At 47.1% G+C, this 25487-nt stretch overlaps 2 protein-coding genes across 4 annotated transcripts in view; one reads left to right on the top strand and one right to left on the bottom strand.

Moving 5' to 3' along the window:
- LOC115104551 (gamma-glutamyl hydrolase-like) lies at positions 1-8880 on the top strand. Its single transcript, XM_029625909.2, has 9 exons — positions 1-418; positions 6976-7084; positions 7252-7302; positions 7398-7482; positions 7593-7731; positions 7859-7965; positions 8075-8165; positions 8279-8413; positions 8615-8880. The coding sequence occupies exons 1-9, from the start codon at positions 325-327 to the stop codon at positions 8731-8733; spliced, it is 930 nt and encodes a 309-aa protein (XP_029481769.2). The 5' UTR covers positions 1-324; the 3' UTR covers positions 8734-8880.
- Positions 8881-12023: 3143 nt separating this feature from the next.
- Positions 12024-25487, bottom strand: part of dpp6a (dipeptidyl-peptidase 6a) — a 361387-nt gene continuing 347923 nt past the window's right edge. For 2 of the 3 annotated variants that reach the window (XM_029626299.2, XM_029626300.2), the window contains exons 17-26: positions 24935-24982; positions 22611-22709; positions 22376-22445; positions 19989-20183; positions 19091-19145; positions 13759-13858; positions 13176-13234; positions 13004-13076; positions 12833-12906; positions 12024-12182 (exon numbers count right to left, since the gene is read on the bottom strand). In XM_029626299.2, coding sequence (XP_029482159.1) covers positions 12033-12182; positions 12833-12906; positions 13004-13076; positions 13176-13234; positions 13759-13858; positions 19091-19145; positions 19989-20183; positions 22376-22445; positions 22611-22709; positions 24935-24982 — 923 coding nt within the window. In that variant the 3' untranslated portion in view covers positions 12024-12032. Of the gene's footprint in view, positions 12681-12832; positions 12907-13003; positions 13077-13175; positions 13235-13758; positions 13859-19090; positions 19146-19988; positions 20184-22375; positions 22446-22610; positions 22710-24934; positions 24983-25487 lie in introns of all 3 variants that reach the window. The other variant, XM_029626302.2, reaches the window with a different exon arrangement.

Raw genomic sequence — 25487 nt, 5'->3', positions numbered from 1 at the left:
TAAAAACAGGTTAGCCACAAGTTATAAACGTATTTCTACGTGATCTTAAACCTAACCTCAACACACTGCTAACCTTATGCCTAACCCCAGATTAAGACCATAAAGAATTTTTGTTTTCATACATTTTTACGATATGCCAATTTTGACTTTGTGCCTGTGCTATTTAGTGGAAACGTTAAACAAAAAATGAAACTATGCAACCGACTCTTCAACCGCAACCTATATGCTTGTTTGCACTGTCACCATCGAGACCTCTTTAGACGGAGATATCACATTTTTAAGAATAAATATTTGATCCAGGCATTGCGGAAACACGTTTAGAGAATGAGCAGTTTCGCCCGACTGTTTTGTTTCGCCTTTTCAATTTTGTCCTCCTCGTGCACAGTGCCGAAGAAGAGGAACGACATGCCGATAATCGGTAAATTTTCTGCATCACATGACTGATTGCATGAAACTACAGTGTTACATCATGTATACTGAACAAAAATATAAACGCAACAATTTCAAAGAGTTTACTGTGTTACAGTTCATATAAGGAAATCAGTCGATGTCAATACATTCATTAGGCTGTAATCTATGAATTTCACATGATGGATGGGAATGAGACTTGGAGGGTATAGGTCCACCCACTTGGCACTTGGGTAGCCAGATCCAGCCAATCGGAATTCATTTTTCCCCCACAAAAGGGCTTTTTAACAGAAATAAATACTCCTCAACACCCCCCAACACTTTACACGTTGCATTTATGTTTTTGTTCAGTGTATATTTATTATAAAATATACCCTATACTAATAAAGATCTAGCTAACACATATTAACACTTCCTTCTAAACAATAGATGATTATGTGTGAATTGAACATTTGCATTGTAGCCCTTTTCAAATTCCTCTTTGACAACCAAAACAAACCACGGTGAAGCTATAGTCAGTCCTTAGAATGATACTGTAGCGACCCGCACAGACAGCTGTGTGTTATGTGCTAGGCTAGGAGGTGGTTGTGTTGTACTGACCAGTACCCGGTGTTCGCGGGGTCCGACATGTCAATCAACCTGCTATCTGCCAATCACGGGAATGCCTGGAATGTTCTGATGCCGGGCATCCTGGTGGTTGGCGGAGTGGCGTGGAGGGGGGGTTGGGCATTGGAAGTTAAGACCAGGTTCAGCCTTTGTTCTCTCTCTCTTACATCTGGGCTTCACAAGAGAAGGTCACGGTTGGATTGTGGGTTATCTGTCATCTATTTGGCGTGTGCTACGGCCCAAACAGTAGCCTGTGTAAAGTTGGTTCAATAAACCGTCAATTCGCAAACTCAAGCCTCTGTCTGGACAATTGTTCATTTATGATCTAGTCAGGTCATTACATTGGTGTCAGAAGTAAAAACGTTGATACAAGTTAGCCAGCTAGCTAGCTGACTTATGTGGCTAGCTACCGTAGGTGAGAACGGGATTGAAAATGCTTCGAGGGAATCCGAAAGTGAAGGTGGAGGTAGGGGACGATTATGGCCAAGGAGGTGCGTGTGAATGGACGTCGGGGTTCTGTCTGAGGAGATCGCCAGGGCGTCGGAGCGCAGAGGCCGCTTGAGGGAGGACATTAGAGTGATGGTGGCTGAAGCGGGCATGAGTGCTTCGTCGAGTGTATTTCGCGCGGATTCTGGTGGGCGGACCGAAGTGGCGACGTCGACGCGGCGTGACGAGGAATCTGGGGCTCAGGATGTAAACAAACATGGCGGCGCCCAGTTCCCGGCTGCGTCCGTATCTGTTAAGACCCCGAAGTATTCCGGTAAGGCGGATTGGGAAGCTTTTCATGCTCAGTTTGAACTGTTAGCTCATTTTAGGGGTGGTCGGATGAAGAAAGGGCACTGCAGTTGGCTTTATGCCTCACGGATGAAGCTCTGTCCTGTTTGATATTGATTAGCCCCGAGGACAGGCATGATTATGGTGCTCTAGTGGGAGCACTGAGGAGGCGCTATGGACAGTGTGTACAGCCCGGGCTACTGCGCTCCGAACTGAGGAATAGACGCAGGCAGCCTGGAGAGCCTCTACGGGTGCTAGCTAATGACATTGAGAGCCTCTCTCGGCGGGCATATGCTCACATGCCCCCCTCCGTGCAGAGCGAGCTAGCACGGGACCAGTTCATACAGGCGCTCTCCCCTACGGAGCTGCGTATACAGACCCAGCTGGCTCATCCTGAGTCATTGCAGACAGCCTTGGAGATGGCTTTGGAGAGGGAGCTGGTGTGGGCTGGGGCTTTGGTGGGGGTGCAGGGAGACACACCCTCTGTGCGAGCTGGGGGGCAGAGCAGCCCGGAGCCGGAAAAGCCTGCTTGGGTGGCCGAAATGACAGAACTCATTCGGTCTGTGTCGCTACAGGCGGCACGAAACACAAGCCCTGGTCCCAGGGTCTGCTGGGGTTGTGGCCAGCCAGGCCATCTGCGCCGAGATTGCCCCATGTCCCCCAGAGCTCAGGGAAACGGCTCGGGGTCCGCATAGACCGGGTAGTGCGGACCCCTGGCTTTCTATCCCAACCACCATCATCTTCAGGAGGAGCCCACCGGCACAGACGGGGAAGCAAGGCTCCACTTCCCCCAGAAGCAGACGAGGGCAAGCGGAGGGAGCCTGTTGTTGTGGTGGGCCGGACCTGTGTTGGGGACTTTTGTCATGTCCCTGTCACTGTGGAGGGGTGCCCTGCTCCGCCCTGGTGGACACTGGGTCCACAGTAACCCTGGTGAGGCCAGATATTGTGCCAGGTTGGACTCAGTGTGAGCCTACAACTGTGCAGCTCCGCACAGTCACAGGTGAGCTGGCACCCATGAAAGGGAAGGGAATAATGACTCTGACAGTAGGGGCAGGACTGTGCGTCATCCTGTGTGGGTGGCGGCTGTGCAGGACCCTTGTATCCTGGGGTTGGACTTTCTTAGGAGCACAGGCTGCCAGTTAGACCTAAATAGGGGCACACTGAGCTTCCAGGGAGGGACGGAAGTCACCATGGCCCCCCCTAATGTCACATTCACTCAACCCAACAAACCCTTTACTCCAACAGTCAAAGCAGCAGAGACTCATGGCTGCGCCCCCTCCCCACAGCTGTGTGTGACTTTTCCCCAGTCCCCCTGTCACCTACGGCGGTGTGTTACATTCCCCCAGCTACCTCCATGACACAGCCCTCTGTGAGCCCGGGCCGCACCCCCCCAGCCCAGCTACCCCAGATGGGAGAGGAGAGGACACTGTCTGCAGTGAGGGAGATATGGGGGAGGAACTGTGTTGGTCTTGACCCTGAGCAGCAGGAACGGTTGTGGCAGTTGCTGTTTGAATTCAGAGACAGCTTTGCGTTGAGTGAGGAAGAGGTGGGTCAGACTCTTCTGGTGCAGCATGAGATCGACACAGGTGATGCTCGACCCATCAAGATGCGTCCCCGCCGTATCCCGCTGGCACGCCAGGAGGCGGCAGACAAGGCTGTGTTGGAGATGCAGCGGGCAGACTTCATTGAGCCCTCAGACAGCCCCTGGGCGGCGCCAGTCGTCATGGTTCCGAAGAAGGGGGGCAAGCTGAGGTTCTGTGCGGACTACAGGCGGCTGAATGAGGTAACCAGGAAGGACTCATACCCCATACCACGTATCGATGAGTCGCTGGACCTGGTTAGGGGGTCCTCCTGGTTCTCCTCACTAGACCTCCGCAGAGTGGCTACTGGCAGGTGCCCCTCTCCCCAGAGGCCAGAGCCAAAACTGCGTTCTCCACTAACAGAGGACACTGGCAGTTCAAGGTCCTGTGCTTTGGCCTGTGCAACGCTCCAGCTACTTTTGAGCGTTTGATGGACAGGGTGCTGGATGGCATCCCCCGACAGCAGTGTCTGGTATACCTCGATGACACCCTGGCCCATGGCAGCTCCTTCCAGTCAGCCCTGGGGGCGCTACGGCGTGTGCTGGAGAGGGTGGCTGCCGCAGGTCTGAAGCTCCACCCCGAGAAGTGCCACTTCATGAGGAGAGAGGTGTCCTTCTTGGGCCACCGAGTGGGGAAGGAGGGGATCAGCACCATGGAGGACAAGGTAGGGGCTGTCAGAGACTGGCCCACCCCCACCGACCAGCGTCAGCTGAAGAGCTTCCTGGGCCTGGCCTCGTACTACAGGAGGTTTGTACGGGGCTTCTCAAGCGTTGCTGCTCCACTGAACCGCCTGCTGCCGAAGGACAAGGCTTTCACTTGGACAGTGGAGTGTGAGGAGGCGTTCAACACCCTCAAACGTGCACTGATCGAGGCCCCCGTGCTCGCCCCCCCTGACCTCACCTTGCCCTTTATCCTGGACACAGACGCGAGCAATGTGGGCATGGGTGGGGTGCTGGCCCAGGTGGGGCCAGAGGGGAGAGAGTGGTGGCGTACTTCAGCAAAACATTTGACAAACATGAGCGCCGCTACTGTGTCACCCGGCGGGAGCTCTTGGCTGTTGTGGCTTCCGTCAAACACTTCAAGTACTACCTGGGTGGTCTGCCCTTTACTGTAAGGACTGACCACTCTGCTCTCCAGTGGCTCATGTCTTTCAGAGAGCCAGAGGGGCAGGTGGCACGCTGGTTGGAGGAGCTTCAGCCGTATGACTTCACGGTGGTGCACAGGGCAGGGGCACGCCACGCCGACGCCATGTCCCGTCGGCCCTGTACTGCAGACGGCTGCCGCCACTGTGAACGGAGAGAGGGACGGGAGAGAGAGCTGCGGGCAGAGGAGGGTGTCTGTGCCACAGTGTGTCGGGCGAGCGGGCCTGTCTGCTGTGAGCTGCAGACTGTCGGCGTGGCTGAATGGCGGCAGCAGCAGGGGCCGGGACACAGACCTACAGCCAGTGCTACAGTGGGTAGAGCGCAGGTGAGGCCACCATGGAAAGAGATGACAGCGCTCTCACTCGCGACCAAAGGGTTGTGGTCGAAGTTTGAGAGACTGCGGCTGGCTGATGGCGTGCTACAGCGGGCATGGAAGGAGTCAGCTACGGGAGAGGAGAGGTGGCAGGTGGTGGTCCCAAAAGCATTGCGGGAGGCTGTGCTCCAGAGTACTCATGGGGGGTGGGGACTGGACACTTTGGGGTCACAAAAACACTGCGCCGTCTCCGTCAGGGCTTCTACTGGGGGCAGCACAAGAGGGATGTGGAGGACTTTTGTCGCCGCTGTGACAACTGCACAGCGAGAAAGGGCCCCCAGGCCGCTCTCATGCTCAGCTCAACAGTTCCCAGTGGGGGCTCCCATGGAGAGGGTGGGAGTGGATGTAGTTGGGCCGTTCCCCACCACAGACAGTGGAAACCGCTGGGTGCTCACGGCCATGGACTATTTCACAAAATGGCCCGAGGCCTATGCTCTGCCTGACCAGGAGGCAGAGACCATCGTCGACGCCCTGACAGCGGGGATGTTCAGCAGGTTTGGAGCTGCAGAGTCCATCCACAGCGACCAAGGCAGAAACTTTGAGTCCCGTGTGTTCGCCACCATGTGTGAGAGGCTGGGTATGCACAAGACCCGCACTACTCCTCTCCATCCTCAAAGTGATGGCCTTGTGGAGCGCTTCAACAAAACGCTTGGACAGCAGCTGGCCATCGTCTCTTCCAAACACCAGCGTGACTGGGACAAGCACCTGCCTATGGTCCTCATGGCATGCCGCTCCGCTGTCCAAGACTCCACCTCCTGCACGCCTGCCCTCCTCATGCTGGGGAGAGAGATCCGCACCCCTGCGGAGATGGCGTTTGGTCGGCCCCTGGATAGCCCTCATGTTCCTCCGGGGCCGGAGTATGCCCGGAGACTCCAGGACCGCCTGGAGACAGCCCACACCTTCGCCAGAGAGCAGCTGGTGAATGCAGGTGTGAGGCAGAAAAGGAACTATGACGTGCACACCCGGGGAAGGCACTTTGTGGCTGGGGAGCTGGTCTGGGTCTACAGCCCCTAAGGAAAAAAGGCAGATGCCCCAAGTTGGACAGTCACTGGGTGGGACCCTGCAGTGTCCTGGAGAGGGTAGGGAGGTTGTGTACCGGGTGCAGCTTCCTCCCAGGGGGAGAAAGGTGGCACTGCACCGGGACAGGTTAGCCCCATACAGAGGGGCCTCTTCTCCCCAAACCCCAGGAACCCCCACAATTCCCCTCTCTGGCAATGACATTCTCCAGGCACCCACCCTCAGGTGCCGCAGACAAGGCTCCAGACAGCCCACTCCCCCTGTCTCCCCCCCTGTGTCACCGCGTGGTTCCCCAGAACCACGGACTGTATTACCCGTTCCCGCTTCCTTGTCCCCCATATCCCTGCCTTCATCCCCTGGTTCCCAGAGGGGCACTCTGCGACCATCACGGCCACGCAGGCAAAGGAGACCTCCGGGTCGCTTCAGAGACTTTGTTTGTTCCTCGGGGACGAGGGACTTTGTGGTGGGGGGGCTGTGTAGCGACCCGCACAGACAGCTGTGTGTTATGTGCTAGGCTAGGAGGTGGTTGTGTTGTACTGACCAGTACCCGGTGTTCGCGGGGTCCGACATGTCAATCAACCTGCTATCTGCCAATCACGGGAATGCCTGGAATGTTCTGATGCCGGGCATCCTGGTGGTTGGCGGAGTGGCGTGGAGGGGGGGTTGGGCATTGGAAGTTAAGACCAGGTTCAGCCTTTGTTCTCTCTCTCTTACATCTGGGCTTCACAAGAGAAGGTCACGGTTGGATTGTGGGTTATCTGTCATCTATTTGGCGTGTGCTACGGCCCAAACAGTAGCCTGTGTAAAGTTGGTTCAATAAACCGTCAATTCGCAAACTCAAGCCTCTGTCTGGACAATTGTTCATTTATGATCTAGTCAGGTCATTACAATACTATTCTCTATTATTAATGTATCCCATTCAGAGTAGGCCTACAGCACGGGCTATTCTTCAAAATCAAGGGGTATTTAATTACTTGAAATAATTGGAAATCTTACGGATTGTGGCTTTACTGAAAATACATTAACTTTAAACTCGCTGTAATTCACTTTCTAAAATGTATCTGTGATTTCCTAGGTGTCTTGGCTCAGGAGGTAGACTCACCTCAACCACAGAAGGCCTCTTATATAGCTGCATCGTATGTCAAGTTCCTGGAGTCTGCAGGAGCTAGAGTCATCCCTGTGATGTAAGGTGTATGTATTAGATTGGTAATGTAGTTGAGGACTCAACAGCCTTTCAAACGTGGTTATGAATTACCATATCTATTAAAAGTGGATTGAATATTCTCTTAGATAGGCCTAATATTCATTTTCCATGTACGTTATATATACCTCGTTCCTGTGATTTCTACAGGATAAATCAGACACTGGAAGAGTACAAAACACTGTTTAACTCCATTAATGGGTAGGTGTCAACTATGCTATTTGCTGTACAAGACCCACTGTCATGTTGTTTTTGTCTTCTATAAAATGATCTATATACCCCCCACCCGCCTCTAGAATACTCTATCCTGGTGGTGATGCTAGCATCGTTTCATCTGGGTATGCGAACGCTGCTAGAATCTTTTACGAGCTTGCCATAGAGGTATGACATGTTCCTTTTGATACTTTCACATAGTCTATGCTTCATCGATATGTGGGAGAAAAACCTGTTCTAAATGGAAAAGGTGATATATAAACATCTGGACTTTTTAGGCCAACTCGAGGGGGGACTATTTCCCTGTATGGGGTACCTGTCTTGGATTTGAGGAATTGACATACCTGACCAGCGGAAAGAAGCTTCTATCCAAAACCAACACCAGTGGTGTGATGTTGCCACTAGTTTTCACTAACGGTATGTTGTACCTGTTCACATACAGATATGAGAAAAACATAACTCATCAGATTGAACGAACGCACTCACAGTCACACCAAAACAACAGTCTCTAATTTGGAGTAATGTGAAGTTATTACACTTTCAGGATCCAGAGAGAGTAAGCTGTTCAAGGGCTTTCCAGCAGATGTCCTGGATGCCTTGGCCTCTGAGCCAATCACTGAAAACTCTCATGAATTGAGTCTCACTCTGGAGGTATGACCATGTGCAGTGTCTGAACAATCACCAAATGTCACAAGTCATAGGCTTTTCTGTATCCTCTGTAGCATTAATTGTGAACTAGTCATTCAACATTGCATTCCAGAGTTATAACAACAATACAGACCTTAGGAAGTTCTACGAAGTCTTGACTACAAACAGTGATGGGAAAACAGAGTTTGTGTCAACTATGGAAGGTAAAGCACATTCATTGTTTTAACTTAGCAAACACTAGAGTATATACAGTAACTTAAACTGGAACATGTACTTACATAAGATGACATTGATAGGTTCAATGTTTCTTCTGTAGCATATGGTTTCCCCATCTATGGAACCCAGTGGCACCCTGAAAAGAATTCATTTGAATGGACAAGGCCGTACATTCCACACTCGCCATCGGCTGTTAAGACCACTTTCTTTTTGGCTGATTTCGTGGTCAATGAAGGTAGCTATTACAGTACTGTGTGGCAAAATATCACTGAATCTATTGTATTCATCTCAATATGTAGCGTGACGTTATTGTAATGGGGAGAGTTATTGAATGCACCCCCCTTGGCTGTGCCATGAAGGGTGCGTTCAAGATCAAACTCCACATGTTAATGTTTTAATCACTCTAATCTATGCCGATCATTTTTTTCATTAACAGCTAGAAAGAATTTTCACAAATTTGAGGATGAAGAGGTGGAGAAGAGAGCACTGATATACAACTACAATCCTGTGTACACTGGAAACATTTTTGCCTTTGAACAAACATATTACTTTTGAGTATTGTTTTTGAATGGAGTGAGTGTCATTCAACAAATTTCTTTCAATCAATGTAAGCAACACTTAGTGCTGTACATTTCTGTAAATTAAAAGTTTGATTTGTATGTTTTGGTAATGGTTTTACAAAGATTAAAGTAACTGATGACAATTAAAGTTGTTCGAATGACTATGTACCACCTCTATGTTTTTTAACAAACCTAAAAGCATTTCACAATCTATCCAGACTGGCAAGGTAATGAGGACCCACATGAACTAAATGCACTTTCAATGGAGATTTTTAATCCAGGACTAGCCTTAATCTGTGTACAGGAAACCGGCCAACATATTCAGTATTTGTGACTTGTTCAGTAATAGAACCCACAAGCTTTGTTTTGGCAGCTTGATTTCTCATCTTATTGTTTTATTATACAACAAGACATTTGGTTGATTTGAGTAAATGCTTGAGGATGCATTTTTTTTGTCTTTTACAAAGTGGATAAATTAACATGAAGTAGAGAACATTCACAATTTTGCAATAACAACCAAAATAGATAAACTACAGAGTACAATGATAAAATACGTTTTATTCTAACATTTACCCCCATGCCACATACTGCCACGCTGTCTCTTGTACTATTTTGGATTACTTGACAAAAGTCCATCTTCACGTTCAATCGCAGTGTCAGAAATGTCACCATCGCAAAGTCCACTTTAAACTCAACCCAAGGACTGAAACAGAAGGGGGGAAATGTATATTCAAATGTAACTTTCAAAATGCATTTATGCACAAATAACACTCAGCTATTAAAAGACAAATGATATTTCAGTAACATTTACACATCAAGCTGAAGAGACTGGGATCTCAATCATGATACTACTGTAAATGTAATTCAACCCAGTACGGAACATTCAAGATGTAAAAAAGACTATTTTGAAACAGAGCTATCACAGATCGCATTGAGTTGCAAATAACTTGATAACATGCATTGACAAAGTAACAGAATGATCGTTCAGATAAAATGCAGACTTGTGCCTCAAGAATTCACGTTTTTAGATAGCAGTCCAACCTAAAAAAAAATTATCCTTTGTATTTCATCCTGTAAAGATTGAGATAATGATTCTAAGCTATTAATTACCTTATAGACAAATGTATTACTTTTTGCCATAAAACAACACCAATTCTACAGTGGCACCTCAAACCCACCAATTGACTTAATACTGAGAGCGGTTGTAATGGCACTTCAATAGCCATTTACTAAAACATCATTTTATGTGGTCGTTAGCTTGACAAACCATTTCATTATCATTTGAACATCTGTAAAATAATGTGCAGATACATGCAGCTACTGTTAACATCTATTTTGGCAATTGGGTATATTTGGAACTGAAGAAGACCATTTCTTACTTGACTGTTGATATAATGCCATACCTACTCTATGACAACATTACAAAGTGTTCACAGATTAGAGTGAAGGTTTAACCAACAGTAGTTAGTGCCATGATCAGCAGAACATTTATTTACAATGAGCCATGTTGTATTTAGTTTTCACAAAAGGAGTCCATAAAAAGGACTGCTCACTCCCAAAGTAAGGCACAGTGACTAAAATATAATATATATGCTTCAATTTCCAAAGGACTGGTGGGAGTATTATACAATAAGCAAAGAATGAGGAGAACATTTTGTAACAAAACAAACCGGTGATTCTGTTCACATCCTTCTCTTCTTTTCATGACATGGATTCTACACCATTTAAATACATACTTGCGGCTACAAGAAGATTCCAAGATCAGGACAAACTTGAACACTGAAAAAACGAAGTATCAATACCCAAAGAAGGGAATGTTTTTCATGTGCTACTTTACAGAGGAATAACATACACAAGCACAGTTCAACATGAAAATGTATTTTCACGATTTTAAAAATAGGAGCAGACACCCTACCCTTGACCCACAGACACTGGGCTGGAACCAGTTTGACCCATAAAATCCCATGTGGCGCCTGTAACTTTGACCCCAAAGTTTGTGCTATAAGTCTTTCCTCTCCTCACTGACTGGTAAAGTTTGCGTGTGGAGTTTGATGTTCCCTCCCTCTCACCAGTCATTTGGAATCCGAGGAGCACGCCTATTCCTGACACGACCGCTGTTCCAGATATGACGTCAGCTAATGATCCCTCCATCATAAAGTTGTATTCATTGTGTCGATGTCAACAAAATGGCTGCAGATGGTCTCTGGTGGAGTCGTGGTGACTCAAAAGGTGAAGAAGAGGAGGAGTAGGAGGACAAAAACGGGATGAGGAGATAAGCAAGCATCTGCAACACGGCAGTCTCAGGAATGATCTGCAACACAAGTCTCAGGGATGATCTGCAACGCGGCAGTCTCAGGGATGATCTGCAACGCGGCAGTCTCAGGGATGATCTGCAACGCGGCAGTCTCAGGGATGATCTGCAACGCGGCAGTCTCAGGGATGATCTGCAACGCGGCAGTCTCAGGGATGATCTGCAGTCTCAGGGATGATCTGCATCTCAGGGATGATCTGCAACGCGGCAGTCTCAGGGATGATCTGCAGCGCGGCAGTCTCAGGGATGATCTGCAGCGCGGCAGTCTCAGGGATGATCTGCAGCGCGGCAGTCTCAGGGATGATCTGCAGCGCGGCAGTCTCAGGGATGATCTGCAGCGCGGCAGTCTCAGGGATGATCTGCAGGGGATGATCTGCAACGCGGCAGTCTCAGGGATGATCTGCAACGCGGCAGTCTCAGGGATGATCTGCAACGCGGCAGTCTCAGGGATGATCTGCAACGCGGCAGTCTCAGGGATGATCTGCAACGCGGCAGTCTCAGGGATGATCTGCAACGCGGCAGTCTCAGGGATGATCTGCAACGCGGCAGTCTCAGGGATGATCTGCAACGCGGCAGTCTCAGGGATGATCTGCAACGCGGCAGTCTCAGGGATGATCTGCAACGCGGCAGTCTCTGGGATGATCTGCAACGCGGCAGTCTCTGGGATGATCTGCAACGCGGCAGTCTCTGGGATGATCTGCAACGCGGCAGTCTCTGGGATGATCTGCAACGCGGCAGTCTCAGGGATGATCTGCAACATGTCAGTCTCAGGGATGATCTGCAACATGTCAGTCTCAGGGATGATCATGCTGAAATGCAGGGGAATCACATAAGGTGAAAACAAAACAAAAAAAGGGCCAAAGAAAGTTTAAACCAAGAGGAGCTTGCATATCATGTGGATTGTGGAAACCAGGTATGGGGGCTGGCATTGTGCTTGGGCGCGGACTGGAGCTCTGGTTTGGGGGTGATTGGTTTTGCCCAGGCTAACCCTCTTCTTCGATCTCCTCCTCCAGTATCTCCTCGAACACGTTGTCCGGTAGCCGGAAACACTCCTCGAAGAAGTTGACCAGTGACTGGCTGAGGTGCTGCCGCGTGGCCTCGGTGTGGATGAAGTGGCCCTCGTCTGGGTAGATCTGAGGGGGAACACAGCACACTGGTCACCACACATCCAATCACATTTCTCTGGATGCACATCTAGGCCATATAAACATATTATGATTAACATCATCAATCAAGCCCCTTAATTTAAAGTATCAGACAACTCCCAGTGGCTGAATTACTGATGAGGCTTAGTCAGTCAACACACAGCGGGGCATATAAGGGGACCTATGGGGCAGAGATAAACTAAACACTGACTTCTAAATGCTCCATATCTTAATGGGATTAGATGACCCTGTGAAAGCAAGCATCATAAAAGGGGAATATAATCCCATTAAGTGAGATGGGGGGGGTGGCATTGTGTGGTGTAATCCTTCTGCTGGCGTGGGATTACAGAACTCCTCAGCGGTCTGGTGTGGGATTACAGAACTCCTCAGTGGTCTGGTGTGGGATTACAGAACTCCTCAGTGGTTTCTCTGTACAACAGCTCCAGCCCAAAAGATACCTCCATAGAAATCGAACAGGACAAATCACTGTGAAGAATTTTGATTTAGCATATGAGCAATGTCTCTGCTTCCCATGACACATTGTCTTGAGAGTTACAGTTAAATTGGTGCACCTTATTGATGGTAGCCATTCTATACATCTAATTTATATGTGTGTAATTCTGGGAAGTAGCCCCCACCTGCAGAGTGTAGTTGGCGTTTTCATTGATCAGCTGGGCGATGAATTTCGCTGTGTGCTGGAAATGCACTTTTTCTGGTGAGAGAAAAGGAAACCAACACATATCATCTTATTGTTAAAAACACAAATTATTTTATTGGGCTAGAAATGTTTGATTTCAAGGTTCTCGTACCATCTGCTGTTGGGTGAACAATCAGAAACTTCTTGTCCAAGAACTGAGATGCCCTGTGTGCTAGATTGGCCATCTGTGGATGAATGCCAACGATATTATTTAACAACCCAAGAGAAAAACACAGAGGTCATACATATGGAGTCCAAGTGAAGGCTGAATAAAGAAGGCATACCGCATATGCTCTTGGGTCAGGCTTGGGCTGTCCCAGGTATCTCTCTGAAAACGCTGATGCTGGAAGAGAGGTCGTCAAAAGGAATGAATTCAATAGCTCACACCAAGGGATGTAGTGGTAAAAGCTAGCTCTAAAACACCATATAGTGTGTTATACCTCATATACCTAAAGACATCATAAACAGCAGAAAAGACTACCGATGATGTCATGTGTAGCTGTTCTTATTTTAAGAACTTCTTAGTGACGAGTATTCATTCATGACAGGTGAGCACTCAAACACATCCAGCACCAGACACTACCTTTCACTCTCTCTATCAGCTTTTCAGATAGAAACCAGTCTGACACCCACACCTGCCTTAATTCACACTTCCCTCCCAAGTCTCTCGTTGTCATACACATGCTGTCACACACACACACACACACACACACACACACACACACACACACACACACACACACACACACACACACACATCTCTCTTCCTCTTTTAGGTGAGGTGATGCTGATACCATGGCAGGATGGTGCTGGTGTAATTAACACTGACAGCATCTGTCTGGCACCATAGTGGCACACAAATCTTACCATATAGGTCAAAGTCCGTGATGGGTGAGAGAGCCGCACCACATTTCACCAGGGAATCCTCGGCGCTGAGTAACAAGCTGGTCACGTAGCCTCCATACACCTGACAGACAGGCAGATAGAAACAGAGATCCTCCATCAACATCAAGCTTCTCCACAGGCTACTGTAACCGATGCTTATAGACAGATAACCTTTGGGTTTATTTCAAGCTCAGTTTGAAGACTGAGTCTGGAGACCCAAGAGCAGTAGATCATTAGCCTGGTCCCAGATCTGTTTGTGACATCTTCCTATGGTCATTGTCATGCTATACAGCACATTGAGCACAAACAGATCTGGGACCAGGCTAGTAGCTCATGAATAATGCAAAATGTCCCAAGACCATTACTGAAAGTTGCAGCTTCCTCCATAGTTTAGGTTCCTCATTGTGGATGATTAGTTCAGTATGAAGCTAAGCCTATGTGGACATGCTCTAATACATCAGCTGTATTTTTCCCAGTAAGACACATGGACTTGGCCAGAGGTAACATAATTATGCTTCCCTCTATGAACATCCTGCAGAGGTGTCAGAATCTATCAACACTACATCTATTTCAGAGGTGTCAGAATCTACCAACACTACATCTATTTCAGGTGTCAGAATCTACCAACACTACATCTATTTCAGGTGTCAGAATCTACCAACACTACATCTATTTCAGAGGTGTCAGAATCTACTAACACTACATCTATTTCAGAGGTGTCAGAATCTACTAACACTACATCTATTTCAGAGGTGTCAGAATCTACTAACACTACATCTATTTCAGAGGTGTCAGAATCTACCAACACTACATCTATTTCAGAGGTGTCAGAATCTACTAACACTACATCTATTTCAGAGGTGTCAGAATCTACATCTATTTCAGGTGTCAGAATCTACATCTATTTCAGGTGTCAGAATCTACCAACACTACATCTATTTCAGAGGTGTCAGAATCTACTAACACTACATCTATTTCAGAGGTGTCAGAATCTACCAACACTACATCTATTTCAGGTGTCAGAATCTACCAACACTACATCTATTTCAGGTGTCAGAATCTACCAACACTACATCTATTTCAGAGGTGTCAGAATCTACTAACACTACATCTATTTCAGAGGTGTCAGAATCTACCAACACTACATCTATTTCAGAGGTGTCAGAATCTACTTACATCTAGAGGTGTCAGAATCTACATCTATTTCAGGTGTCAGAATCTACATCTATTTCAGGTGTCAGAATCTACATCTATTTCAGGTGTCAGAATCTACATCTATTTCAGGTGTCAGAATCTACCAACACTACATCTATTTCAGAGGTGTCAGAATCTACCAACACTACATCTATTTCAGAGGTGTCAGAATCTACTAACACTACATCTATTTCAGAGGTGTCAGAATCTACATCTATTTCAGGTGTCAGAATCTACATCTATTTCAGGTGTCAGAATCTACATCTATTTCAGGTGTCAGAATCTACCAACACTACATCTATTTCAGAGGTGTCAGAATCTACTAACACTACATCTATTTCAGAGGTGTCAGAATCTACCAACACTACATCTATTTCAGGTGTCAGAATCTACCAACACTACATCTATTTGAGAGGTGTCAGAATCTACTAACACTACATCTATTTCAGAGGTGTCAGAATCTACTAACACTACATCTATTTCAGAGGTGTCAGAATCTACCAACACTACATCTATTTCAGGTGTCAGAATCTACCAACACTACATCTATTTGAGAGGTGTCAGAATCTACTAACACTACATCTATTTCAGAGGTGTCAGAATCTACCAACACTACATCTATTTCAGAGGTGTCAGAATCTACTAACAGTACATCTATTTCAGAGGTGTCAAAATCTATCAACGCTACATTTTTATTTTTTATTTCACCTTTATTTAATCAGGTAGGCCAGTTGAGAACAAGTTCTCATTTACAACTGCGACCTGGTCAAGATAAAGCAAAGCAGTGCGACAAAAACAACAACACAGAGTTACACATAAACAAACGTACAGTCAATAACACAATAGAAAAATCTATGTACAGTGTGTGCAAATGAAGTAAGATTAGGGAGGTAAAGCAATAAATAGGCCATAGAGGCGAAATAATGACAATTTAGCATTAACAGTGGAGTGATGTGATAGATGTGCGGATGATGATGCGTAAGTAGAGATACTTGGGTGCAAAAGAGCAGAGCATAAATAACAATATGGGGATGAGGTAGTTGGGTGGGCTATTTACAGATTGGCTGTGTACAAGTACAGTGATCGGAAAGCTGCTCTGACAGCGGATGCTTCAAGTTAGAGAGGGAGAAATAAGACTCCAGCTTCAGTGATCTTTGCAATTCGTTCCAGTCATTGGCAGCAGGGCTTGGGGGGGCTTGGGCAAGTTGCTGCAGGGGGTGCAGAGCTGTTGGCCGGTGTAATGGTAGCCAGGTGGAAAGCATGGCCAGCCGTAGGAAAATGCTTATTGAAATGATTGATTATCGTAGATTTATCAGTGGTGACAGTGTTTCCTAGCCTCAGTGCAGTGGGCAGCTGGGAGGAGGTGCTCTTATTCTCCATGAACTTTACAGTGTCACAAAACCTTTTGGAATTAGTGCTACAGGATGCAAATTTCTGTTTGAAAAAGCTAGCCTTAGCTTTCCTAACTGACTGAGTATATTTGGTTCCTAACTTTCCTGAAAAGTTGCATATTGCGGGGGCTATTCGATGCTAATGCAGTACGCCACAGGATGTTTTTGTGCTAGTCAATGGCAGTCAAGTCTGGAGTGAACCAAGGGCTATATCTGTTCTTGGTTCTCCATTTTTTGAATTGGGTATGCTTATTTAAGATGGAAAGGAAAGCACTTTTTAAGAGCAACCAGGCATCCTCTACTGATGGAATGAGGTCAATATCTTTCCAGGTCGATTAGAAAGGCCTGCTCGCTGAAGTGTTTTAGGGAGCGTTTGACAGTGATGAGGGGTGGTCGTTTGACCGCGGAACCATCACGCACACAGGCAATGAGGCAGTGATCGCTGAGATCCTGGTTGAAGACAGCAGAGGTGTATTTAGAGGGAAAGTTGGTCAGGATGATATCTAAGTGGGTGCCCATGGTTATGGATTTAGGGTTGTACCTGGTAGGTTCCGTAATAATTTGTGTGAGATTGAGGGCATCTAGTTTAGACTATAGGACGGTCGGGGTGTTAAGCATATCCCAGTTTAGGTCACCCACAGTACGAACTCTGAAGATAGATCGGGGGCAATCAATTCACATATGGTGTCCAGGGCACAGCTGGGGGCTGAAGGGGTCTATAACAAGCGGCAACAGTGAGAGACTTGTTTCTGGAGAGGTGGATTTTTAAAAGTAGAAGCTCAAATTGTTTGGGCACTGACCTGGATAGTATGACAGAACTCTGCAGGCTATCTCTGCAGTAGATTGCAACTCCGCCCCCTTTGGCAGTTCTATCTTGTCGGAAGATGTTATAGTTAGGTATGGACATTACTGGATTTTTGGTGGCCTTCCTAAGCCATGATTCAGACACGGCTAGGATATTAGGGTTGGTGGAGTGTGCTAAAGCAGTGAATAAAACACATTTGGGGAGGAGGCTTCTAATGTTAACATGCATGAAACCAAGGCTTTTTCGGTTACAGAAGTCAACAAATGAGAGCGCCTGGGGAATGGGAGTGGTGCTGGGGGCTGCAGGGCCTGGGTTAACCTCTACATCACCAGAGGAACAGAGGAGGAGTAGGATTAGGGTACAGCTAAAGGCTATAAGAACTGGTCGTCTAGTGCGTTCGGAACAGAGAGTAAAAGGAGCAGATTTATGTGCGCGGAAGAATAGATTCAAGGCATAATGTACAGACAATGGTGTGGTAAGATGTGAGCACGGTGGAGGTAAACCTAGGCATTGAGTAACGATGAGAGAGGTTTTGTCTCTAGAGGCACCAGTTAAGCCAGGTGAGATGTGAGGGGTGGAACAAAAGGGCTATTTAAGGCATATTGGGGGCTCTACAGTGAAATAAGACAATAATCACTAACCAAAACAGCAATAGACAAGGCATATTGACATTAGGGAGAGGCAGGTGTAGCCGAGTGATCATAGGGTCCAGTGAGTAGCACTAGATGAGTCAGGTAGCTAATTCCTTAGTCGCTGCTACGCTAGGTGAGCTGGAGACACAGTGATTCAGACAGCTTGCAGGCCAGGGCAAGTAGATGGGCATCCGGCGACGTCGCAATGGAAGAGCATGTTGAAATCGTCGTGATGGATCGGCGGGGCTCCGTGTCAGCAGTAAAGCGACCAGGTCAATTGGCAAAAGAGGTATTGTAGCCCAAGAATTGGCTGGTGGACCTCTTTGGCTAGCAGGGCTAGCTAGCTCCAGGCTAACTGGTGCTTGCTTCAGGACAGAGACGTTAGCCAGGGGTGGGCACTCGGATAGCAGCTAGCTAGCTGCGATGATCCGGTATAAAGGTTCAGAGCTTGCGGTAGGAATCCGGAGATGTGGTGGAGAAAAAGCAGTCCGATATGCTCTGGGTTGATATCGCGCTGTGCAGACTGGCAGGAATTGACCGGGTTGGGGCTGGCTGATGTCCAAGTTAACGGTGAAGACCGCTAGCAGTGGCTAACTGACTACTAGCTAACTTCCGATGGGGGTTCCGGTTCTAGAGTATAAAAATAGTAGATCCGTACCACATTGGGTGAGGCGGGTTGCAGGAGAGTATATTCAGTCCGTAGATGGAAAGTGATATTAAAATATATACGAAATATTTACGAAGAAAATGATATATACACGGGACAGGACAAGACAAAAACACACGTCCGACTGCTACGTCATCTTGGATTTCGAAAAATGTGTATTTCAGAGGTGTCAAAATCTATGAACACTATCTATTTCTGAGGTGTCAGAATCTATCAATACTACATCTATTTCAGATGTGTCCGAATCTATCAACACTACATCTATTTGATCCAAAGGTAACTGATAAACTAGCAGCACACATCTAATATGTCTATTTTAAATTGACTTGCAACACCTTGGATTGGAAAAAACACAGGTCAGCATGAACACTGACAGTTTGCACTGAAATTGAAGAGTGCAGCTAGCTAATTTAAAATAACCCTCAATAAATTCCATTGAGAAAGCAGAGATTCAAAGAGCCTCCATTGTGATTTCTATATTGAAATGCAGGGTGATTAGCACATCAAGTCAGTATGCAGAATGATAATGCACAATACAAGGGGTTCAAGGGAATTCCATCCAATTCAGATACTACTACATTCAACCTATGAACCTCATAAATTATCAGGAGAAAACAGCTCTTACCTTGCCATAAACTCCAATCCTGGTCTTGTCAACATATGGCTCTTTAGATATAATACTGAAATGGAAGAGATTAGATTTGGATTAGTTAATCTCAGAATGAAGACTTCCTGGTCTTGACGACCCCTTTCAAGTGTGTCTTCTCAGTTATTTAGCTAGCTGTCCATGTCATAGCTGGTTAGCTTGCTGGCCATGTCATAGCTCGTTAGCTAGCTGGCCATGTCATAGCTCGTTAGCTAGCTGGCCATTTCATAGCTCATTAGCTAGCTGGCCATTTCATAGCTCATTAGCTAGCTGGCCATGTCATAGCTTATTAGCTAGCTGTCCATGTCATAGCTCGTTAGCTAGCTGGCCATGTCATAGCTCGTTAGTCAGCTGGCCATGTCATAGCTCGTTAGCTAGCTGGCCATGTCATAGCTTATTAGCTAGCTGTCCATGTCATAGCTGGTTAGCTTGCTGGCCATGTCATAACTCATTAGTCAGCTGGCCATGTCATAGCTCGTTAGCTAGCTGGCCATTTCATAGCTTATTAGCTAGCTGTCCATGTCATAGCTCGTTAGTCAGCTGGCCATGTCATAGCTCGTTAACTAGCTGTCCATGTCATAGCTCGTTAACTAGCTGTCCATGTCATAGCTCGTTAGCTAGCTGGCCATGTCATAGCTCGTTAGTTAGCTGGCCATATGACAGTGTTAGGACAGTCTTGTGAAAGAAGTCTAAGGTTGTGTCCCGATTCTCCACCCTTTTCCCAAAGTGTGCACATGGATTAAAGAATGGTGAAAACTCCCTCCAGCCAATTATTACACCATTCCAATGCTTTTAAATCCATGACTGGAAGTGTGCAAGTGCACAGTTTAGTAGAAGGGTGGAGAATCAGGACACAACCAAGGTTGAAGGTACCTACCTGAGGGCCTCCAGCTGGTCCTTCTCCTCAAACACGCCCAGCTTCCTCTGGACGCGGTGCAGCAGGTTGGTCCCCTGGAAGCCACTGCCCCGCCCGTCAAAGCGAACCACCATTGCCCCGAAGCTGCTCACCAGCACCGTGGCCCAGTCTATGTGGAATTTCTCTGACACCATCTGGCCACCGGGGGTGCCATCGCTGGATACGAGAAGGCATGTTTACTCGAGAAGGCATGTTTACTCGCTAATCTATGGCTCTATGGCTCTCTCTCTCTCTCTTATTTAGCAATATGGTTCAGATTGAATTATGGCGTTAGACACTAAGTTTACAGTATCATTGTGTTATACATTGATTTTTTTTAGTGCCACTCATTGTCTTTATAGTCGTGCCACTCCATCCAGAGATAAACCAGGGTGAAAAAACGAAAAGTTATAGTCTAGTGTATGTTTCTCCAACCTGCAGGCAAGGGCATGGAGAGATGGTGTGATAGTGGAGGATAGGAGGGTTAATTAAAGGGGGATGGAGATCTCATTTGCAGTGTAATTACCGGTAGTGCGGAGGAGAACGAGTTGCCACTTCTCTGCCTTAGATTAATAGCCCTGATTAAAACTCAGAGTTGGAGGGTGATTACAGTGGATTTGGAAAGTATTCAGACCCCTTCCCTTTTTCCACATTTTGTTACGCTACAGCCTTATTCTAAAATTGATTCAATAACGCACCATACCCCATAATGACAAAGCAAAAACACGTTTTTAGACATTTTTGCAAATGTGTTAAAAAATTCAAAACAGAAATACCTTATTTAAATAAGTATTTAGACCCTTGCTATGAGACTTGAAATTGAGCTCAGGTGCATCCTGTTTCCATTGAACATCCTACATTCAATTGATTGGACATGATTTGGAGCAAAAACCAAGCCTGAGGTTGAAGGAATTGTCCATAGAGCTCCGAGACAGAATTGTGTCGAGGCACAGATCTGGAGAAGGATACCAAAAAATGTCTGCAGCATTGAAGGTCCCCAAGAACACAGTGGCCTCCATCATTCTTAAATGGAAGAAGTTGGGAACCACCAAGACTCTTCCAAGAGCTGTCCGCCCAGTCAAACTGAGCAATTGGGGGAGAAGGACCTTGGTCAGGGAGGTGAACAAGAACCCGATGCTCACTCTGACAGAGATCCAGAGTTCCCCTATGGAGATGGGAGAACCTTCCAGAAGGACAACCATCTCTGCAGCACTCCCCCAATCAGGCCTTTATGGTAGAGTAGCCAGACGCAAGCCACTCCTCTGTAAAAGGCACATGACAGCCCACTTGCAGTTTGCTAAAAAGCACCTAGAGGACTCTCAGACCATGAGAAACAAGATTGAAATCTTTGTCCTTAATGCTAAGCGTCACACCTGGCACCATTCCCACGGTGAACCACAGTGGAGGCAGCATCATGCTGTGGGGATGTTTTTTAGCGGCAGGGACTGGGAGACTAGTCAGGATCAAGGGAAAGATGAACGAAGCAAAGTACAGAGAGATGTTTTATGAAAACCTGCTCCAGAGCACTCAGGACCTCAGACTGGGGGGGGGGGATGAACTCTAAGCACACAGCCAAGACAACACTGGAGATGCTTCAGGACAAGTCTCTGATTGTGCTTGAGTGGCACAGACAGAGCCCAGACTTGAACCCGATCGAACATCTCTGGAGAGAGCTGAAAATAGCTGTGCAGTGGCGTGCCCTATCCAACCTGACAGAGCTTGAGAGGATCTGTAGAGAAGAATGGGAGAAACTCCCCAAATACAGGTGTGTCAAGCTTGTAGCTTCATACCCAAGAAGACACGAGGCTGAAATCGCTGCCAAAAGTGCTTCAACAAAGTACTGAGTAAAGGGACTGAATACTTACCTAAATGTAATATTTGCTTTGTCATTATGGGCTATTGTGTGTAGATTTATGAGGAAAAAATACAATTTAATCATTTTAGGATAAGGCAGTAACATAACAAAATGTGGAAAAAGTAGAGGGATCTGAATACTTTCTGAATGCACTGTATCTTTCCTGATGAAGCAGCACTTGGTATGGAGGAGCTGAAGGTCTCTGTGTGTCAAGAGCTGACAATGGAGATGGATAGCTACATTGTATACAACACCATAGTCGCTAGAGCAGTTGTGTGTGTGTGTGGGTTGGTTTTTCTATCGTTGTGGGTACCAGAAGTCCTCACAAGGATCGTAAAACAAGGAAATGGCTATTTTAGACATAGGGGTTAGGTTTAGGTTTAGAATTAGGGTTAGAATTAAGGTTACGTGTTAGGTCAAGGGTTAGGGTAAAATACATTTTTGGTCTATGTGTGTGTGTGTGTGTGTGTGTGTGTGCGTGCGCGCGCGTGTGTGTTAGGGTCTGTATACTCACACAAGGAGGAGCAGAGGATAGTGTGATGAGTCCACAAAGCTGGCAGGTTTGAGGATCTGCATCGTTAGTGCTACACAACAAGAGAAAGAGTGATCAGTACGCATGTTGTACACAAGCACTATGGCTTCATTATCTGTTCATCTGAAGAAAACAGACTTTAGCAGATACATTTTCATTATGTAAAATGTGCTGCTGAAATCTCATTCCCTTATTGTTAGAGCGGAACATAACGTACTGTAATCCTCAATGTTGATCTCCTTGTATTCCACGCGGGGCATCTGCATGGAGTCCAGCCTCATCCTCAGATTCTCATTGGTCTCTAGGTCAAACACCTCTGCAGTGATAAACATCATGGCCTTAGTTTATGGCTAAGGTTGCTATGGCTACCATGGTCTAAGGGCACATACTGTAGGTGTTCAAAGGGCATAGGTGTTGTGGTAGAACGTTGGGCTAGAAGTTGTGATGAAGCAATGCTTACAGCATGTCATAATAGAAGAGAACAGAGGGAAGTTATCAGAATGCAGAGGCACCGCTCTCTGTCTCAGTCCCTCCAATCCAATCTCCCTCCCTCCCTCTCCCTCCCTCCCTGTCTCCCTCCCTCCCTGTCTCCCTCCTCTCCCTCCCTCCCCTGTCTCCCCCTCTCCCCCTCCCTCCCTGTCTCCCTCCCCTCTCCCTGTCTCCCCCTGTCTCCCTCCCTCTCCCTCCCTGTCTCCCACCCTCCCTCCCTCTCCCTCCCCTCCCTCCCTGTCTCCCTCCCTGTCTCCCTCCCTCCCTCTCCCACCCTCCCTCCCTGTCTCCCACCCTCCCTCCCTGTCTCCCACCCTCCCTCTCCCACCCTCCCTCCCTGTCTCCCACCCTCCCTCTCCCACCCTCCCTCCCTGTCTCCCTCCCTCCCTCTCCCACCCTCCCTCCCTGTCTCCCACCCTCCCTCTCCCACCCTCCCTCCCTGTCTCCCTCCCTCCCTCCCACCCTCCCCTCCCTGTCTCCCTCCCTCCCTCTCCCACCCTCCCTCCCTGTCTCCCTCCCTCCCTCCCCACCCTCCCTCCCTCCCTCCCTCCCTCCCTCTCCCACCCTCCCCCTCCCTGTCTCCCTCCCTCCCTCTCCCACCCTCCCTCCTCTCCCTCCCTCCCTCTCCCACCCTCCCTCCCTGTCTCCCTCCCTCCCTCTCCCACCCTCCCTCCCTGTCTCCCTCCCTCTCCCACCCTCCCTCCCTGTCTCCCTCCCTCCCTCTCCCACCCTCCCTCCCTGTCTCCCTCCCTCCCTCTCCCACCCTCCCTCCCTGTCTCCCACCCTCCTTGTATCCACTGACACACTATGATAAAGACAGATCAGCAAAGTAGGCTGTAAATATGAATTAAGACTTCATAATGGCTGGTACTGAGATCAGGGGCCCTCAAGTTGAGCCTTGACAAGCCTTATCTTGGCATGCTGAGATTGGACTAGTAACAAAAGGAGTGCATGTTTTGATCAGGGAGAGTGTTCTCTCCTGACTGACTGTGTGTGTGTGTGTGTGTGCGTGCGTGCGTGCGTGCGTGCGTGTGGTCTCCACAGAGTACACAACAAACACAGTAATGCAGCATGGTTTTTATCCCCGCCACATCAGCAATTAAATTCTAATTTCAGAACTACTTTAATGGTTCCAGTTAGAAAGCAGAGTTCCTGCCAAACGTAGCTTGTTTAGTTGTTTGTTTACTACTATATGCACTAAAATATGACTACAGAGTGCGAGTGCACTTTGTACACATTGCTATTCCTCCAAGTGTACATGCTGTCTGTAATTAACCGTAAACAAAGACAGGGACGTCTTTCATTACAGTGGGAAGGTCATGTTGTTATGAGGGCATCCACCCAGTTAGGTAATGTAATCAGTGTCTGCCAACCGACTGGGCTGAGGCTGCAAACAGTGACAGCAGAAAGCAGACTGGCCTTGTTGTGCTGTCAATGGTAAATCTTAGTATGCTGTCCCTGTTTGATGAGGTCACACAGATGTGGGTGGTTATTTTGTGAATCAGGGGTGGAGGGCAGGGCTTTTATTCTGTAAACACAGAGATAGATACAGTTGTTTTATCTCCATGGTGTTAAAGAGTTATATTTCAGGGGTGATGCTGAATGTTCTACTCATGGAGAGGAGTGGATGTCCTACAGGTGTGTGTGCGCGTTTGTGTGTGCATAGTGATCCTGAAATCATCTGCCTCCTGACATGAATCATCTTCTCCCTGACAGTTGTGTGTGTGTGTGTGTGTGTCAAGAGAAAAAGGCATATTGAAGACAGAGGAAATAAAGATCATGCATTGTGTGTCTGGGTGGTCTATTTTTCTGTATGATGTATTCCTCTTATGACCCATGACCTTCAACTCTGGACCTGAAAGCCAGTTCCACTGCCTTTTTTCATTGTTCTAATCAGGTACTGATTTAAACCTGGGACACTAGGTGGGTGCAATTAATTATGAGGTAAAACAGAAAACCAGCAGGCTCCGGGACTTAGGGTAAGAGTTGAGTACCCCTAACCTATGTTTTCATGCAACAGAATCCAAATAGAATCTTAACTAGAAGACTCACTCTGTCTGTCCTGTGTGCTGTAAACTGCTACAAACGGGACATCAGGGCCTGGAGAAAGACCAAAACAGAAACAAATGTGACCAAATAAGACATCAACATCAGACATCATGCCCATTAGTTTGTGGTGGCACTACTCTGGTTCGTCTCCGTCTTGTCTCGGTTTAATAGTACATTCTGTGGCTCCTTGTCATGTACAGACTTGGGATCTTAATTTGAGCCAGTTTGCTACAGCAAGAAAATAATCCTGCAGCAACCGGAAATGTGAATTATTATGTTAATTATAAATCATTTACATTATTGTAGGGGTTGATACATTTTTCATAAGTGTGAAATTTCAAAGTGAAAATTACAAACATCAGAAGTCTTTTTAAACTGCAAATACAGTACACTACACATTTTACATTTCCTGCATTGTAGGACAGTTCTCATGCAACAGGGTGATCAAATTAAAATCCTACATCTGTACAACAGTGACTGCATGGTTCAAAATGTGTCCCCACTGTCCATAGTTCTGGGGAAGCAAGAGGATGGGAAAGGGTTATTTAATTATCCA

This window comes from Oncorhynchus nerka, linkage group LG22, assembly GCF_034236695.1.
Source record: "Oncorhynchus nerka isolate Pitt River linkage group LG22, Oner_Uvic_2.0, whole genome shotgun sequence".
Taxonomy (NCBI): Eukaryota; Metazoa; Chordata; class Actinopteri; order Salmoniformes; family Salmonidae; genus Oncorhynchus; species Oncorhynchus nerka.
The sequence above is the reverse complement of the archived record's forward strand: the minus strand, read 5'-3'. Positions and strand labels throughout refer to the sequence as shown.

What these genes read in the sequence shown, in the direction of transcription:
- LOC115104551 (XM_029625909.2), top strand. Translation starts at nt 325, where the DNA reads ATGAGCAGTTTCGCCCGACTGTTTTGTTTCGCCTTTTCAATTTTGTCC. An exon ending in GCTAGAGTCATCCCTGTGAT is followed by an intron (nt 7,085 to 7,251) that starts GTAAGGTGTATG and finishes TGATTTCTACAG; the next exon opens with GATAAATCAGACACTGGAAG. An exon ending in CTGTTTAACTCCATTAATGG is followed by an intron (nt 7,303 to 7,397) that starts GTAGGTGTCAAC and finishes ACCCGCCTCTAG; the next exon opens with AATACTCTATCCTGGTGGTG.